This window comes from Lepisosteus platostomus, chromosome 13 (genome assembly GCF_059453375.1).
Source record: "Lepisosteus platostomus isolate fLepPlt1 chromosome 13, fLepPlt1.hap1, whole genome shotgun sequence".
In the NCBI taxonomy this organism is placed as follows: Eukaryota; Metazoa; Chordata; class Actinopteri; order Semionotiformes; family Lepisosteidae; genus Lepisosteus; species Lepisosteus platostomus.
The window spans coordinates 24930674-24950027 of NC_142623.1; the positions used below are offsets into that span (position 1 = coordinate 24930674).

The following is a 19354-nucleotide window of genomic DNA, read 5'->3' on the forward strand; positions in this document are numbered from 1 at the left end:
TACCAGCACTGTAAGGCTGCAGTGCTAACCACACCACCACCATGGCACCCTAACTCATTCATGCTGACTAAAAAGCAACAAATGATTGAAGTTTATTGTCACGGACGTCCAAAGGGACTAACCGTGGGGAGCAGGAGAGCAGAAAAAGACCCATATGCGTAGCGGCGAGACGGGAAAAAGGCCCAGGCTCATTAGTGCAAAGAGTTCAGGAATGCCGTATAGAAACCTATGCCCTCAGGGAGCGGACGTGGGGCGCCCTGGTGCTAGGCGGGTCTCAGGACATCCGAACGTCAATGCTGAGCGAGGACAGAGTGCAAGACCCGGAAATATATAGCCAAAGGGAAAGAGAGGGACAGGAAGGACAGCAGACCGGAAACTAGGGACAGGACAGAGAAGGAGCGCCCTCTGGCTGCAGAGGGCGTCACATTTATAAGGTAAAGGTGATATCGGAACCATTTATAGAATGTTTTGAAAGGCTAATTAAAAAGTGTTGATTTTTTAAATTACCACTGGTTCATTGGATATACATGTTCTACATTCATTAACATGGTCTACACTAATTACATTTTATTTACAGCTATCAGGTGAAAGCATGCTTCAAATTGATACATGCATGCTTCTCCATACCTCCACCGCATCACAAAAGAAAACAATCCCCTTCCCAAAACAAGGTTTTACTGAAATGAAATGCCAGGGTCCCAATGCCAACCACTGCCACCAACATGCAACCCTCAGCCTTTCATTCTCATTTTTATTTTACAAGGCCATTTAAGTGTATCCATAATGTATTATAAAAACAAGAATCTCTTTCTATGGGAACAGCACAGTGAACTTCAGAAGGATACTTATTGGTCCCACTGCTTTATCCACATAAAGAACAATGGCTCAAGGATGCAAAGACTTTCAATGAATACAGGGGAATAACATTAAGCACACATCTAAGATCATGTATATATTCCAATCAAAGCAAAATGGAACATAAAGTAAAAAATTAAATTTAAAATGTAATTTTCAACAAAATACAATGGCATACAGCAATTATGCCATAGGGACGGGGCGTTGGCTCTGTAGCTAAGAAACTGTATCTTTGGCTGGAAGGTTGCCGGTTCAAATCCTGTGTTCGGCAGAGGAATTCTACTCTGTTGGGCTCCTGAGCAAGGCCCTTAACCCCAATTGCTCCAGGGGCGCTGTACAATGGCTGACCCTGCCTCTGACCTCAAGCTTCTCTCCCTGTCTGTGTCTGTGTGTCTCATGGAGAGCAAGCTGGGGTATGTGAAAAGACAACTTTCTAATGCAAGAAATTGTATATGGCCAATAAAGTGATCTTATTAGTCTAATTTCGACAGCTAGGGAGTGGAGTGAAGCTTCTTCAAACATTTAGTCCAAGTCAAGCTTCTTGAACAGATTATGATGTGTAGAATTTTTGGTAAAATGTGAATATCTTTTGCCATGTTAATTTTTTGATACAAGGCACCAAATATAGGAACAGAAAATGCGTTGCCTACTTCAGGGTTTCATTAATTGATTAAATCAAATTGTATTAGATATAGCACACTTCTAGCTTTAGCTTCAAGCAGCTTCCAAATCAATACCACTCTAAATATAATTTTAAAATACGAAAAACTACATGCAATTCTCTGCAATCCTGTGATTTCATGTCCAAGTACTTAATTTTGCACTCAGGAGAACAGATAGCTAAAGGTTTAAATGGTCCAATGCCACGATGATAGGGCCAACTCAACCATCCTATAGTTCAACACACAGCCTTTCCAACCGCCCCTGCTGGAAAAAGCTGCCACAAACAGCTCTGCAGATCAGCTTAATTATAAAGCAAACAGCACGCAAGTAGGGTGTTAGAGCCACATATCGAGTAGTCCTGTTAAAAGCTGTCAGTTATTCAAAGCAGGGTGGTCCAACTTCAGTGTTGTAGGCATACTGTGTCAACAGCAGGATAGCATTCCAGTTTAGCTATCAATGACTCACATAAACACTTAATAGGACTAGTTTACCAACGTCTCCCAGACTTTTACATGTTGCTGCATTAGCAAGACCAGAAAACACCTACACACACCTGTCCTTCCACACCAGAGATAGAGGTGAAGCACCCAAATTTAAAGCTGGGATGAGACATTCCAGAACACTAGGGTTTGAGAGTTTTCTTGTTCTCTTTCTACATTTTATCTTCCTTAATTGAGCTCCTTATTTACAATAATGAATAATAAATCAAATAAACTTATTAGGTCATATTAATCATCATGCACCTGTAAAATCACAAGCATGGGGTACACAAATTTAGTACTCAAGACCCAGTCTCTGTAGATTCTTATTCCACCCACCACTTAACCACTTTGATTTTTTTTCACTGGTGATAAAGTGCCAAGACAAGGGCTTAAAACTACTATAGGTTGGCCCAAAGTATTGTAAATTTTACACTTAATACATATGTAAAACATAATTGAAGTCTTAATAAGGGTGAAGAAAATTTGATTAAACATAACGCACAAAGGCGTAAGATATGTTCAGATTATTTAATTAACAAAAAGGATCCAACACTAAATATCCTGATGTAAATAAGTATTTAAATCCTTAAAATTGGTAACTGGTGACATTTCATTGAGTAGCCAAGGCTTCAATTAGACATTTTGTGTTACTGTTTAAGTCTCTCCCATTAGCTTCCTGGAATGTTGGCCTTCCATACAAAACTACTTCATGTGGCTGACAGTTGAGGGTTTCCTTTCATGAACATCTCTTTTCAGGACCCCACTTTCGGGTCAGCTACAGCAAGAATGAGTGGACGGTAGGGCTGGGCGATATGACCTCAAATCAATATCACGATAATTTCACACATTTACCTCGATAATAAATTAACGATCATTTTTTTGGAACCCTTGAAATTATATGATTACATGATAGATCATGTTTAAAATATGCAAAACTATTACTACCATTAAAGCTTTGTAAATGTCAGGCACCGCAATTTGTCTCGAGGACACAACGTATCTCTTGTGAAGGGTTTGAAAGAGCCTTTTGAAACCAGTGTGTTCCACTGTAGCAATGGGGACCATGTCCTTCGCTATTTCGCTATGTAGTATTTAATGGCGTATTTTGTTACATCTGCGTAAATCTTTTGCATATTGAGTCGCATACGTAAATACTTGTGTTGGAGACAGCTGTTTGGGGGAATCACTTCAGCCATGAGTGTGCTTGTCAGTCTCTCTCTCTTTTTGGCCAAGCACTCTTCGTATTCCATGAAATTGTTGTGTTTCAAGTAGTGAAACAAGTTGCTCATGTTACATTAGGGTACAGAAACGGGTTTCAGACAGAGTTTACATCTGACTTATCTTTGTTCAGTATCCTATTTGCTGAAGCCAAAATATGAACAAACAATTAACACAGCATTTTTTTTAGATACCAGCTTGTCTTCATTTGTACTTGAGTCATCCCTGCCTGAGTGGGGTTCAGCATAAGCGCTCATGTTGTCTCATGCCAGGCACGCTTCTTTGCGTTTTGAATGAAGAAGGAAGGTTGGACGAGGCAGAAGCATGTGACTGGATATGACGACTGGGTGTTGTAGTTTTTTTAAGGGGACCGTTCATTAAAACACACAGTGGGGAAAGCTTTCACCGAACATACCAACATAAGCAAAATTAGGTTGGTGAGAGATTCTTAACGTTAGTATTGATAAAATTTTTATATATCGCCTAGTCCTAGCGGACGGCCTCATATTCCCATCCAGAATTTGCAAATACTATGCCAGATTTGCAATTCCAATGATGGCAAGTCGCTCAGGTCCTGCACTCAAAACAATGACACTCCTACCATTGCTACGACAGCCAGGAAGACGTTTTTCTGTTTGAAAGTAATGCTTGGTTTTCATCACACAAGACATTTCACAATGTGGCCAAGAAGTTCAGATTTTTACTTGTTGTGTCCAAAGAACATTCGTCCAGTAGTCATGAGCCCAGGAGCTTTTTGGCAAACATCTTTTTAGACAGCAATGGTTACTTCTTGGTTATGCTTACAGGAACACCATTCTTGTTTAGTCTTTTCCATACTATTGAGGCATGAACACTTTAGCCATTAGCCACAGCAAGAGAATCCTGCGGATAGTTATATATTAGTCTGAAGTTCTTTGTGACTTCAGATTGCTTTGACAATCTTTGCAGGATGACTGGTACTGCCTTGAGTCACCATGGAGTTCAATCTTTTCCATTTGTAGACTCTTTATCTGACAATGGATGGATCGAGCTTCAGATATTTCAAAATGTTTTGCAACATTCCCTCGGCTGCTCTTTTTCTGAGGTCCTCTAACATCTCGTTTTTGTCAAGACATGTTTCCACTAAAGTGTAAAGTGGACACCAAACTCAAACTCTTAACCATTAGATAGGACAGAGACAAACTGAGGGCTTATTTTGCTAGTTCTCCAATTATTTTTACCACCTTATTCTAATTACTCCCTTAATTGTGCTAACTAGGGATAGTTAAGGATTTAATTCTTATACGATGATTTTTAACTTTTTTTTCCTACTGCATACACCAAACTCACTGAACTGGTAAATACAAACTGTTCTGGTTATTTAAGAACAGTCCAGTTTTTGTCAAACGAGTATCATGACGAGAAACCGTAACTCCCAAGTATTCTCAGCACTAAATATCAAGGCCTATAAGACCTTCTTTAGTGCAGCCCTTCAGGATGGGAAATGTGCAGTCAATATAATAAGTAGTTCAGGTAGCTGTGCTAGCTTGCGTAGGCTGCAAAGGAACAAGTAAAGGTTTATTCCATGCTGAAAAGAGAAGAAAAGAAACATTTCAGCTGTGGAGCCTTCTTCAGCCAAAACATTTCTTTTCAGCATGGAATAAACCTTTACTTGTGAATATAATAATGTTGATTTAAGCTAAAGAAGTCCAATCAGCTAATTGGCAGAACTGGACTAATTTAACTTCTCCCAGCAGTTCAGGTGCTGAAGCTAAAAAAGACCTAAAATTCTTCATGGCACTCTTGATTTAAAGCATGGGTCCTCAATCTTGCTTTCTGCTGACCACTGATTTTATTTGGTTTTCATTCCAACTGAGCTCTTATCGCCAAGGTTTACTGAAATTGTAAATTAACATTTTCTAAATTGGTTCTTTGTTTAGATACTTCCTCCCTTCAAGCCTTGGTATCAGAAGCTCACAGTTGTATTAGTGCCAAGTCTGTTTTCAGTTTGGTTAATAAGCTGCTGATCTGACAGTTTAGGTTGCCAATTAATAATGCACAGGATTAAATTTCTATTAGAAAGTCACTAATTCCTAGTAAGGAAACCGGCAGGCTGGAGCCTATCGTGGAAACACAGGATGGGACTTCAGTCCATCACAGAAAATGCACACAAAAGCACACAAGGACAATTCAGAAACAATGATTCACCTAGCCTGCATGGACTATTTAAATTCCATATACATTGTTTTTTTAAAAGTTCACATTAATCATGCATGATAAGAAACAGAACTTGAAATAGATTTCATGCCTACACTCACATGCTGATTGTTTCAAAAGTCAAACAAACTGTTGACAATTATTTAAGAACTCTGATATAAAGAAAAACCAAAAAGGTGTCCAGCAGGTGTTCTGTACTTCATGAAATCCCCAGTTTAAGCTTAAATTGGACAAATTTAACCTACTTTATGTAGTCTCAAGTTATTAAAGCATTAAAAATACCTTATGTAAGACTATGACCTGGAATGAATCGGTATTGTTGTGTTTACTCTGAATATCATATGGTAAAATAAAACTGACCGACTCGGCCTCTAACTGCCTCATTCAGGTTGGGCTTAATGCCCCACAGATACATGATGCAAATCTATGCTATATCATTAGCCACCTGTAGCTGCGATTCCCCAAGGAGAAAGAGACAACCGCCAGACCTCTGTAGGGCCTGAGTGGGCATGCCGACAGACAGCTGTGCAGCAACTAAGTCTCAGTGGGAGCCGGAGAGCTTGCAGCATTGTGAGTCACAGCTACATCAGGACTCATCTAACTCCTTAAACACTGCAAATCCTCCAGCAGAGCAGAACTTCCTTTTCTCTAATCTGATGTTTTGAGCTTCAGAAATCACTTCAAGGAGATATATCCAAGAAATAGAGCAAAAAGTATGCTGCATACTTAATAACATTTAGTCTGAATAAAACACTTAAGAGAAATAATAGATCCTTCCATTGACAGTCTTTTCAGCACAAAAGATCCAAAAGCACTATATACACAGAAAATGAAGACACATTATCCACTTCTGAAGTATAGCCTCCACCTGGGCGACTTGTGGCAACTACTCTGCACAGCAGACCATGAAATAAAGTGTGACCCAAGCGCTCTACCAATTGAAACAAGTGGGAGGGTGAATTGTACAAATGCATTGTGAAACATATTGAGGACATGGAGATTAAATTCCCTTCACTTTCAAAAGTGCCATGCAAGTAGTCAGGGCCTTGATTTAACAATTCGGATCATTCAAAAGATGGCACCTCCTACAATGGGGTATCCCTGCCGACTACACTGAGACATTGGCATTGTAAATTCTACTGGCCCAACCAATAACCACTCACAGCAACAACTTGGGAGAACACCAAAGAAATCCCCCCCCAGTACTGAACGAGCCATCTTACTTAGCCTCTGAATTCTGATAAGATCAAGTTATATGGTTGTAACACTGCTACCATGATAATTCATTTTCTAATCCTCTTTTGCAGTTCAGGGTCATGGGGGAAGCTGGAGCCTAACCAGGCAAGCAACCAGTCCAAGGCAGGATACACCCTGGATTGGACACTGGTCCATCACAGGGCACACACAGAGACACTCATACCAGGGCCAATTTAACAGAAAACAATTAGCCTACTATCATGTCTTTCAACTATGGGAGCTATCACCCAGAGGAATTCACCCATGTGAATATGGAAAGAACATACAAACTCCACACAGACAGCACCCCAGCTCCAGAATTGAACCCTGGGCCGGGTGCCGAGAAGCAGCAATACTGTGCCCCCATGCTGTCCACTAGCAAGACCAGAACTGGAAAAACCACATTTCACAGTATTGTGGAACAACCACAATTAGGAGCTTTTTCGATCCAATGAGTAGCTGTATCAGCTGCAACAACATGGCTGAACAGCTTGTTATATATATCCCCTTGGTTGTTAGTCATCTTATATTTAACTGAGCTCTTAACTGATCTAACACTTGGCTCACTTGGCACTTATTAGCTGTTGTCACTCATGCTCTTTTACACTAATACGGCATCTGTTCATCATTCACCAACACTCAACAAGCAGTTTCAATAAAGTATAAGACATGGCAGACAGGTGGCTCCTAAAATGTGTTTGCAAGAATTTTATTAGAAATGTTAAGAAACAGCATGGTGCGCATGTTAGCATTGTTCCCTCACAGAGCTGGAGTCCCGAGTTCAATTCCTAAGGGGTACTATCTGCATGGAGATTGTATTGTTTTCCTGTGTTTTTCATGGGTTTCCTACAGTACTCTGGTTTCCATCCAATGCCCAAAGACATAGTGGTAGGTTAACTGGCTTCTAGTAAAATTGACACTAGCATGACTGGTGTCTCATCCAGGGTATATCCAGCCTTGCGTCTGTTGCAGCTGGGATAGGCTCCGACCTCCCCATGACCCTGATTTGGACAAAGCAGTTAGAAAATGGATGGAGCAATGTTAAGTAAAGGTTCTAGTGAAAGCAGCTTAACTTCACTGGGAACCTCCAGTCTCTCTTCCAACATCATTGGAACCTGGGCCTCTTGGATTATATATGAGTCTCTGTACTACGCAGACCTATGGTGCCAGTAGGAAGCAAAGAGCCTTGGAGAGCAAGATGTGATGCATTCACGGCCTTTTTGTAAGGAGTTCTGGTTGCAGCAGTCCTACTGCATTTTAGGTGATCAGGGGGCAAAGAGGAAGGCACCACAAACATTGAGGAAAAAAAAGACAAAAGACTAATAGAAAAATACTATTTTAATGTTCCATTACATGTTTGAAAATCAATAAATAAGACTTCTCAAAGCTATAAGATGGAACTTAAAAGCCAAAAAGCAACATTTTGATGTAATGAATGTACAATATATTGTTCTAACGTTTATGCATCACTAATTTGATTCCCCAACACGTTTCTTTTCAAATTTAAATTCCTCTGCAACTCCTTGTGGTCTTTGCAAAGCACACTGACTTTCAAAAGCATTTTTTACCTAGAACTGTTAATGATACACATATGATAATTAAGCAGGAAGTACAGGGAAACGCGTAAAAAGTAGAATGGGAGAACAAGGATAGTGCACATTTTCCTCTACACGTTTGTAGTTTACACTCGACGAACGTTAAAAAATAACGTTTAAAAAATATTGGTTGACACACTATAGTAATAAATGATTTAGTAAAGCCCTTGTTCAGCTCAACTTTCAGAATCTTTTGAAAGCGGCCTGCGTGTAAATGCAGTCCCAGTTTTTCTATATCATTGACTTCAAATCACTTTTTTAAGCACCTGAATACAATACATGCCGCACTTTAGCGCTATCCGATCCTGCAGTTTTCATAGAAGGCAGTATTTATTTCCCCTGCTGTAAGAAACTCGACGCTCTGCAGCGAGCGCTGCCGACACCATATAATAAAATGCGGACAATTCTCAAAAGGAGCGAGTTAGCGTTTAGCTGTAGAAAAACGCGAAGCAAACGCAATAGCGCCAATGACTCGAAACCCCGTGCTTGTGCTCGCTGTAGAGGAAGCGCGATTTTCTCCACAGCGATGCTTTACCTACGTGTTACTCAACACCAGCAGAGTTGCTTTCTTCGCTTAGTTGCGCTGTCTGGTGTCCAAAATGCTGCCTGTCACGCCTAAAGAGTAATAAACACTCCCCGACTTCGTTCTCCTCAACTGCGCGTAAGTGTGGGCACCAGACAGTACGTGCACACAGCCTGTCCGCAAAAGTTTTAGAAAACGTACCCCGAATCGGAGCGAGAAAATACATCATCCCCTAAACGGAATCAAAGCCTGTCGTGGCTGTAGCCGTTGCGTGTGAGAAATGTCGCCATTATTACTCAATAAAGTGTATTTTGTCGGGTGTATTGTCCATCTGGCGTTTCCGATGTGGCAAAGACGACAGGCAGGGTTTTTTAGCACGAGCGCACCCCTTGCGGGAAGTCGCACAAGCACATGCGGACTTTCCTAGCCCAGCAGTCCGTCTAAAGCTCCTGGGATAATTACCTGATATTTCACCAACAACAAACAGCACTAGACATGAAACTATTCCTCGTGAAGCATAAAAACTAATTCCCCCAAGCAACCCCACTGGCCTGTACCATATTTGCAACACATCAGGAAATTGCGGAGCAAGAACGCTCGATGTATTAAGTGAAATATGCCCCTGCATTGTTTTCAGGTTAAGCATTTTCATGCCCAGTCGAAACGAGGCGGAAAACTACTACAAAGCTCGAGTTTGTAGTATTTTGAAGTGGGTCAGGAAAAATTCTGAAGACAAACGCACCTAAGCAGCAAAACGTGATCGGAGGCAGAATTGCATATTAGCTCTGAATCGAAATGACAAATGTAGAAGAGTGCAGGGGAAAGAGGGAGAAAAGGAGACGTGTGAGAAATAATAAGTTACCTTCTTCGTGCTCTGCCTGCCTTGCAGTGCGCTCTTCGCCAGCCGAGCGGTGGATTTCACCCCAGCCCCTCTGACCGGGAGAGTGATGTTCCCGAACCTCGTCCTGCGAAGCCGACCCCTCGCCACCTCCCTCTCCAGGACCACCTTCACTTTGCTGCGAGTGAGCTTCTCTTCAGACAGCCGCTCGTGGGAGCTCAGGAATCCCAATATTTCCTTTAAGCCGAGAGACGTGTGTCCCCTAGATGCACACGGACCCCTCCTTTCCGCCAGGCTCCGCACAGAAGCCACTAACCGGTCACCCAGGTCTGGGTTGGGCTCGTCTGAACTGCTGCGGCTCGCCTTCGGAGCCGGACCGACCTTACATTTGGGTTTGAGCTGCGTTTGTGTGTGCCCGTGGTGGCTGCAAGTTCTCCGTTGTTTATTACTGTTGTAGCACTCGCGTTCAGGCAAGCTTGCTTCCACCCCGCGGGCACCCCTGGTCTTGTTAGCGAGAGCGCTTCCATTATCCGTGCCCTTCTCTCGGCTCGGCTCTTGCGGTTTCTTCTCTCTGGACGCACTTGCGTTCACGCTGCTGCCGGGAGCAGCGCGAGGTTGACTTTTGCAAGCCGCTGCGCCACAGCACAGACAACTGTTTCCGCTACTCGGGACCAAATCCCCTTCATCCTTCTCACTAATACCTCCCGTGTTGGGCTGGGGGTCGTCGGACTGCCTCGCCCCACAGCCCTCAGCTCCTTTGCCGTGGGGATCCTTTCTTTCTACGGGACTGGGAGCGGTGTCGCCGTCGTTGTTAAGATCGGCATTTTTGGTCTGATCCCCCACGGCACCGCCGCCACCAGCGCCAGCGCCTTGGTCTATTTTCTTTCGGCTTTTCCTCTGCACCTTGGCCGCGTTGCGATACGAAATGGACCCTTTGTAGCTAACTTTCAGTACCGTTTGCTCCTGGATCAGTTTCTCCAGTTCCAAACGGGTTCGGTCCGGGTCTGACCCGTGTCGCCTCCGTACCATTCGGCATATTCTATCCAGGTCCGGTCGAGCTTTTCTTGAGCGCAATGAATCAATAGTCTCCAAAATCCAGTCGCGGTACTTCGGCTCGGACATGGTGCTGGGCTGGGCTCGGTTTGGTTGCACCGAGTACCTTTACTGTGTCTTCTCCGAAGTGACGCTGCTGCTCCGATCCGGTCCGAGCCCGGCTGGGAATGAAGCGGAAGCCTTGCTCTACGCCTGCGTTACCCACATTGTGTATTTAAGGTGGACTGGCAGAGATCGAGCGCGCTAGTGCAACAGTGAAGGCAAGCGTTTTAAGATGGTACTGGGACATTGATACTGCTTCCTCCCGTTTCTATTTTATTTCCGTGAAAATAAAGTGCGACTGTACCCAACTTTGTTTTCGCTAAAACAAAAAATAATAAAACTAATTTAACCGAGCTGTGTGATTTTTGAATATCAACGTTTTTCAGATTTTATTTTATAGCACACACTATCGCCATTTATTTCTTTCGGGTTGCTGTGCAATTACTTTTTTTCGAGATATGCATAATGATTTGTACCCTGAGCGTGCCACACGCGTGTGAATATTTGGTTTATTGATCTAATTTAATTCTTAAACATTCCAAGCTTTTTGGTAAATACATAAGTAAATTTAAAAGTTTTTTAAAATAATGAATGTCAAGACTGCGCTTAATGCTATTGATATAATAAAAACTTGACTACAGGTTGTTAACTTCAAGCTACATCCACCCTTCGCATGTTTCTATATACCTACAAGGTTGTATTTCGAAGGCGAAATAATTGCACCCAGGGTGTGATGCTTCAGCCACAGCATCGTTTTAAAGTCTCTTCAAAGTAAATTAGATTGCACATTAGCACAAGGGCTTATACAAAGGAATCAATGTATTCCCACCAACATCTCCATTCAGGACTTAGCAGATGCAAACTGGCCGCCATCTAGCTCTTGCTTTGGGGCTAAATAAATAATTTTCCACTTAAGGAGAGGTACCACTTTGGAATTTCGCCATTTTGTTCCAGATTAAAGCTGACTACAGAATTGCAAGAGTGGTTATTGAAAAGATATTCGAGGTCATTTAACCATTACTCTTGAGTTATTATGTTTAAACTCTCAGTTCAGAAGAGGATTTCACGACACGCGCTCCATACCGTTCACGTGCAAAACCTTAAGTGATACAAAATGAGCAGACGGTCAGGATTTCATTGTGACCTGCCACGGTAGTGAGAACTTATTTTATTCAAAGTACTGCTCTCGGAAGCGCAAGAGCAGCCATGTTGCGATTTTCGAAGCCTAACATAATTGTACCTAAACATGGAAAATTAACTAGTTAAACCTATTTTAATTATAAATTAACATATAAAAGAGAATACCTCTGAGCACTAGGGCCCTGGTTTCAATTCCGGACCTGCGCTGTTATCTGAGTGGAGTTTATGTTTTTCCGTGTTCGCGTGGGTTTTTGCTGGGTGCTCCGGTTTCCTCCAGTCCGAAGACATACCGTAGGTTAACTGGCTTCTGTGGAAATGGACACTGGTGTGAGTGTGTGTTGTGTGATGGACTGGCGTCCCGTCCAGGGTGTGCCCTGATGAAGGAGAAGAAATTAATAAGGATATGACGATTCGTGCTCCTATTCTCTTTCCTACAGAAAAAGATTTTTTCTTGAAGAACGCGCGACACCGATACATCTCTGCCTATCTGGCCCATAGGATTTAACATAGGTGTGTGGATTATTTCAAGTTAAACACGATTTTTGTAGCCATTTTATAAGTGGCGCAAAGGTTCCGTAACAATAGTAGGTGTACTGTTCGATTAAAGAAACGAGCGGAGCACGTACGCCTCCATAAAAGGCATTTTATTTTGTCACAAGTAATTTTCTGGTATGTGGTCCTGTTAATAAAAGTGGAACAAGCCCATGTTAATGTTTATCCATGTAAATTCACTATGGGGGACACTCCATCAGATTTTTACAAGTTTTTGTACTTTCATTTATTTAAAAACGCCTTCATTCCGCTTTACACAATTGTATCAGGGTAATACTACTGGACCTATCATAAACACTTACCACAAGTAGCCGGTATTACCATAGTCCCGTGGTTGTCCCGTTTTGAAAAGCCAAATGAAGACTGAGCTCGCAGGATCATCGCTTAGTGTCAGGATATATCTGGTTTTCAGGTTGCGCATGAGTTTATAAAACGTTTAAACTACTGAAATATATATATATAGTTAAACATTCCAATAACCGATAAAGTGGTGGAAATTATTAAAATATTTCAAGGTTCATGTAGCGAATTTAAAAACGTACAATGATCTTGAGTTAAAAAAATGAACATTTAGAAGAAAACGACAAGTCACTGACGCACACTTTTCCAGATGTTGTATAGCGAAGCGCCTTCCTAGCCTCCCACTCGGCTGCGTTTGCGGCTTTCGCATCTGTCCACCTCCGCGCCGCCGCCACTTTGCTGAAGCGGCTCCGCCGTGCGCTGGTGCGTGCGTGCATGAGTGCGCGCTGGCCTGAGCGCCTGGGGGGATGGTGGCGCTGAGGCCGGGCGGGCGAAAAGCGAACTGAGCAGCAAAAGCTCAGGTCGGAGACAGTTCTGAAATACTGAGATAACCAGAGAAGCAAAATTTATATTGAGCGGTATCTTCAAATACCACTTTGCACTTCAAATACTTTTTTCATCTTCACCAGGGAAATCTTTTAAGAACGTTTTATTTCGAAAAACGTGCTGCTATTTCTTACTTAAACATATTGTTCCTTTTCATTGAGCTGTTACAGCCCTACGTTTCACGGGCAATGTTCAGGGTTTTTTTTCCTGGTAGCTGCGTCTTGCTCCATTTTCCGCGGCGGAGCAATCTGTTCTGATCACAAAACGAAAGAAATGTCTCGGGGAGGCGAACGTGTATAAGGAGGAGATTCGTGTTTACCCTTTCTGTGTGAGCAAGAACAAGACAAGTGATGGAAGCCGATAGTGCCAGAGAGTTCGAAGAGAGGCTGCGGAAGTTAACACGTCGCTGCGGCTCCTAATTCAGACGAATTACAAACCAGCAGTAATTAGGAGAATTTAGGTGTTGCAGAGGGGAAACAGGGTTTCGTGCTGTCCTTTTACCCATAATACCAGGATTCTATGACGCAGCTCAGGTGTTTAAAGGATGCCACTAAACATAAAAAGTAGAAACGTTAAACCTTGGCTGAAGCTCTATTGATACGAGGAAAACTGAGGAGATACAAATTATGAATTCATTTCACATTCTTGTTGTTACTATTATTTCCATGGTTCAGTTCTAAAATGCAGTTATGTGCTATTTGTCTTGATCTAATTTGTGCTCTCTACAGTCAGAATACAGATTTATTCACTAGGCCTTAATTGAGGTCCCTTGCATTCTGCTCACTATTTTTTATTTGTAAAAACTGCTTAATCTGTTATTTATTCCCCTTAAACCTTTAATTTATTTACAGGTAATGCCAGTCAAATGAAATGCCGCTGAAAAGATCAAGTTCCTGCAGTCCATTCACAGGCCTTATACCCTTAAGGAACAGAATGAGCTTTCCTTCTCCTCTTTTGACTTTCTTGCAAGCTTTGGTATTCCTTTTGTAGCATGGAGGCCAGAACTCAATGCAGTGCTCCAGATGTGGCTCTAGCTAGGGAACTGTGAAATTTCAGCAGAATGTCTGTTGACAGGACCTCTTCACCCTTTACTTTAGATCTTTTATATTGTATCTCTGCTTTGCCTGGATGGCAACTGTAGTGAAACTATTACAATGCCTTACTTATTTTGTCTTGGCCACGGTGTTATTGTTAAATGTGATTGTTGCTGGAACCATGGCCATATATAATATTACTTACCTGATGTGGTAGAGCCTGTGCAAATTAGGATATATGCTCAAAAGAGTAGGGATGATATCCTGGTGCTCTGGCCAAATTCTACACTAGGGTCACTCACCTTAATTACCCCCTCAGTTCAGAATATTTTCAGTTCTCAGCCTGATCTGTGTAGCTAGTAGCCATGCACCACCTACTGTAGGTAGAACCTGTACTTTTGTGGTGAAGAAAGTGGACCCTCTTTGAGATATGAAAAAAAATAATAAAAGACTGTATTTTGCCTGTGACTTATCTGGGTTCTTTTAACAAGATTTGACATTCAATTTTGAGTGAACCAGACTTGAAATACAACTGATATTATTTAACTTTCAATTTCAATTACTTTCCCTGTAACAGTTAAACATACTTTTAGTTTCTCCTCTGACAACCTCCATTACCTCTCGTTATAAAGTTATTTTTAGCAGTGAGGTGAAAAATAAATACATGCCTCAATTATAAAGTGACAATATTTTGCTGAAGAAATTCCATCTTTTTTTAGTTGTTGACATTTTCTATTCATACAATTCGTAAAATTGGAGAAAACATTAATTTGACAATTCTGTATATAAACTATCATTAGTAAAACACTACAACATTTAAATATATACAGTATAAGACCTCTTATATTTATCCACCAAATTGAGTTGATGTGTGCTGTTGCTGTTGTTGGGAAGACTGGGAGAGTCATACAAAATGTGTATCAAAATCACAAAACAATCACAGAAAACCTGTTTTAAATCACAGAGAAATTAACTGATTAGTTGGTCCCTTACTAGTTTATTTATATAAGCAGTCTGAATTAGGTATTCTAACTGAACACAGGACTAGAAAGAAGCACTTAATTTGTAAATTTGATCTGTATTCATCACTGTATTACAGAACAGCAAAATTAAAATATAAAATAATTTGCTTTTCATCTAGAAAATAATTCAAAAAGTTACAAACCAAGGTCACTGTTGACTGATTGGTAGGCCTTAATTTTACTTCTTTCCATCTATCCACTTTCTAACTGCTTTATCTAATTCAGAATCACAGGGGAGCCAGAGCCTATCCCAGGAAGCAATAGGCAAAAGACGAGATACACTCTGGACAGGATGCCAGTTCATCAGACAATTCATCTGCTAGTATGTCTTTTGACTATGGGAGGAAACCCATACAGTACATAGAGAGAGCATACAAACTCCAGACAGATAGCATCCCGGGTGCAGAACTGAACCCAAGACCCCAGCAATGCTAACCACTGCACCACTATGCTGCCCTAGTTGTTATTTTAACTTCATACAGTAAATATATTAAGGTACATACCTGTATTGTTCTGACGCTGCCATTTTTTTGCTGCCTTAACACTGCATTCAGGATTCCTGTCAAACACCTATTCATATGATTATTTGAGATTCAAGCACATCTAGCCAACGTCTGAAGATGAGTGTCTACATTTCACCCCTTCTCCCATTTCAGATGTAATACACTGGTAAAATAAGAACATAAGAAAGGTTACAGACGGGAGGAGCTCATTCATCCTATCTAGTATTTCGGATTTAGTATATAGTAGTTTATTGATCCGAAGATTTAATCCAGAGATTTCTAGAAAGAAGCCACGTCAACTAGATCGTTTGTTCCACCCTCCCACAATCCTCTGGGTAAATATGTTCCTTTGTTTTCGATGCACTGTACGCTGATAAACCACTGATTTCCCAAAGCCCATTTTTCGGGTTCAGACAGCGTATTTTGCTCTGATATTTATCATCATCGGGCGTTCAGAATTGATTTATTTCGTGTTGCAGAATTTTAAAATGTGTCTACCTAAAAATACTTTTAAAACACAATTTAAATGCATGTTGACAAAGATAATTCCTTTACATCCAAAATAACTTGTGTGAACAAACGTAGTTCAGGGAATCCGTCGCGGGACACTTCAGGACTAAAATGAAAAAGACCACCCGTGGAAATATGATCAAACTCACCCAGGTTCTATTTTGCATGTGTACTAATTTCGTTGTTCCACAATACAGATTGTTGTGATAGTACTGTGTACAGGCTAATGACATAGAACACATAAATCACAATTAACCCATTTAACGTAATGCCGCCTATCAAAACCTACAAAATATTGCTTTACCCATTTACTTTATACCCTCTTTATCCAGCTCAGGTTCAGATGCGAACACGGAACCTAACCCAGGACGGTCCGGTAGTACATCGCAAGGTACATACTCAGTTTTCCAATAAGCCAATTACCTCACCCAATTACCACAGTCTAATAACATACCTCATCGTATGTTATTAGACAGTGGGAGAAAACCCACTTGAACACGGCGAGTATTTACACACACTTTACAGATAGCACCTCGGGAATTGAACGCATGGCCCCACCGTTGCAAGCTACCAAGCTCCTTATACTAACCACCGCTCCGCCCGCACATTTTCAACATGCTTTGTCACTGGCTGTTATTTTCCCCTTGGTTTATTAATGTTTTTTATTTTCTAACAGATTTTTAGTGTGTGAACAAATACGCAGTACGGAAAACAAATCACAAAGTCTATGTATCAGTGAATGTTTTTTTTATATACAGTATATAATTGAACATCAGAGCACGCAGGAGTTTGCGAGGACTGCCACGCTTACGATGTAAGAAGCGGTGTGTGTTGTTGTTTACTAGAGGTCAGCAAGTTAATTATAGTGTCCCTTGACGCTTTAAGTAAATAATTTACAGGTTCAGAACACATGTCTGCAACAAATTTACAGGTTCAGAACACAGCCCGCTAAAAACGCGCTCTTACTGAGAGAAGGAGGACCTAGCGGAGCCACAAAATGAAAGTATGATGCGCTACGCGTAGCTTTGGCCGGTTGGTTAATTAATAATAAGCAGCAGCCAGCAAAAAACCTAGCCTTGATTGTATTACAGTCACCCCCCCCCCCACCATCACCACCATCTTTCACCATGCTCGAGCCTTGCTTTTAAGATTCGGTGACTTGAAATCGTTTTTTCTTTTAACATATCTACATATACTTTACCATAATTTCTGAATATACCACAGTAAAATTTCATAAGGTTACGCCATGTTACTTCCAGTGATGGCCATGGACAGTTCTGATGAATGAATTCTACTTATGTCACTACACCTTCACTATCTGAAGTTCTTTTTGTTACAAATCACCCATGATTTGACCTCAAACCTTTGACAGCAGTTGACAATATATTGACTGTAAAACATAAGAAAGGGTAAATTATAACATGAGATTAAACATCGCTTTGACGATAAAATCGTGGCTCACTACACCTCAGTGGTAATTACAACTGTAACACATTGCAATACTGATTCCATTAAAATTCCATAGAGATATGGAACCACTTAGCCAACAGAAGATGATTCAGGTTTGCAATCCATGTGTGTCTTAGTGAACTGCATCTGATGCAGTGTTGCTGAGAATCTGCATGTTTTTATCCTTAATACACTGCCTGTAAATCCTTGTTGATTGATCAAAGCAATTTGGCAAGTCTTCTGTTGCAGTTTATGACGTACAAGTGGTTCAAAGGTCAACAGTCATTAACAGCCTCTTTCCCAAAGTATAGCTCACTAAGAAAAGGCCTGGTCTGCACTACTTTACAGCCTTTCAGGAATCATGGGACATTCAATGTGCTTGGTTATCCTCACTACTTCATACAGGGTGTCTCTACTTCAGAGCATCCCAAGCAAAAGCTCATCAACTGTTCGATTCAAATAGTTTGATTGTAAGCAGGACACATCATCATTGTGATTTAATACTTGGGGTAATGTAGGTTAAATATTGGATAATACCAATTAACAATATGAATATAACATTTAGAATAAGATTAATTGAATTTTGTAAAAAATATTTGTATTTTCCATGTTAATCAGCACACACTGTTAATGGCACAGTGCCTAGCTGGGGCCTTGTATTTGTTTCTGGACCTGGGGAGCTATCTCTGTGGAGTTTGTATGTTCTTCCTGTGTTCCTGTGGGTTTTCTCCAGGTGCTCTGGTTTCCTACCACAGTCCAAAGACATACAGTACTAGAAGGTGTCACGCCCTCATCCAACAAAATTCCCACACAGAAGCTCACTTGCGCTAATTACACTCCAGCCCCGAGCACTTCTGCCAAACGACACCGCTCCTGCCGATCAGCCAACCACAACACTCCATCAATCAGTGCACCTTCCTCCTCTCAAAACCTTCTGCTATTTGCCTGGTATTGGTTGCCCTTTGGAACTCCTACCTTGCCTTTGTTTTCTAAACCTCCTCTTCACCTTTCACGACACAAACCACGGTACTTACCTTTGACCATGTCTCTCGCCTAGCCCTCGTTTGCCCTGGAAGCTTCCTGCTTGTCTACTGGCCACCTGAGGTTCCGCACAGGGTCCATCCTCCTGATTGCTCAGCGGGTCATTCGTGACAGTAGGTTAATTGGCTTCTAGGAAAACTGTCCCTGTTGTGATTGTGTGTCTGTATCTTCTGTGATGGAGCTCATGAGTGTACAGTTTACCCTGCCTTGCTCCCATTGCTTGCTGGGATATATTCTGGCTCCCTTGGTGCCCTGATTTGGATAAAGCAGTTAGAAAATGGATAGAAGGATGGATGTTAATCTCATCAGTATTGGAGCTCTATATTGGGAGAAAGTGCACTGAAATGATGGAAGCTGTTGACACTGAGCTGTGTATGGGGGTGTGGCTCTTAAGCACATTTATGAACAGCACATGTTGCGCTGTATAAGTGCACTTGGCCACCATAACGTTTGAACCCCCCTCCCCAATCAAATAGGAAATAGACTAGAAAGGATTTAGCTAACAGTATCTGTTGGCAATGCAATTGATTGTATCCATCAATCTCTGGTGATAATA

General features: G+C 41.4%; 1 protein-coding gene across 2 annotated transcripts in view; it reads right to left on the bottom strand.

The window, feature by feature from the left end:
• Nucleotides 1-10965, bottom strand: part of samd1b (sterile alpha motif domain containing 1b) — a 34799-nt gene extending 23834 nt beyond the window's left edge. Inside the window, exon 1 of one of the 2 annotated variants that reach the window (XM_088603802.1) lies at nt 9631-10965. In XM_088603802.1, the coding sequence (XP_088459928.1) occupies nt 9631-10728 (1098 nt within the window). In that variant the 5' untranslated portion in view covers nt 10729-10965. The remainder of the gene's footprint in view (nt 1-9630) is intronic. The other variant, XM_088603801.1, reaches the window with a different exon arrangement.
• Between the last annotated feature and the right edge of the window lie 8389 nt (nt 10966-19354).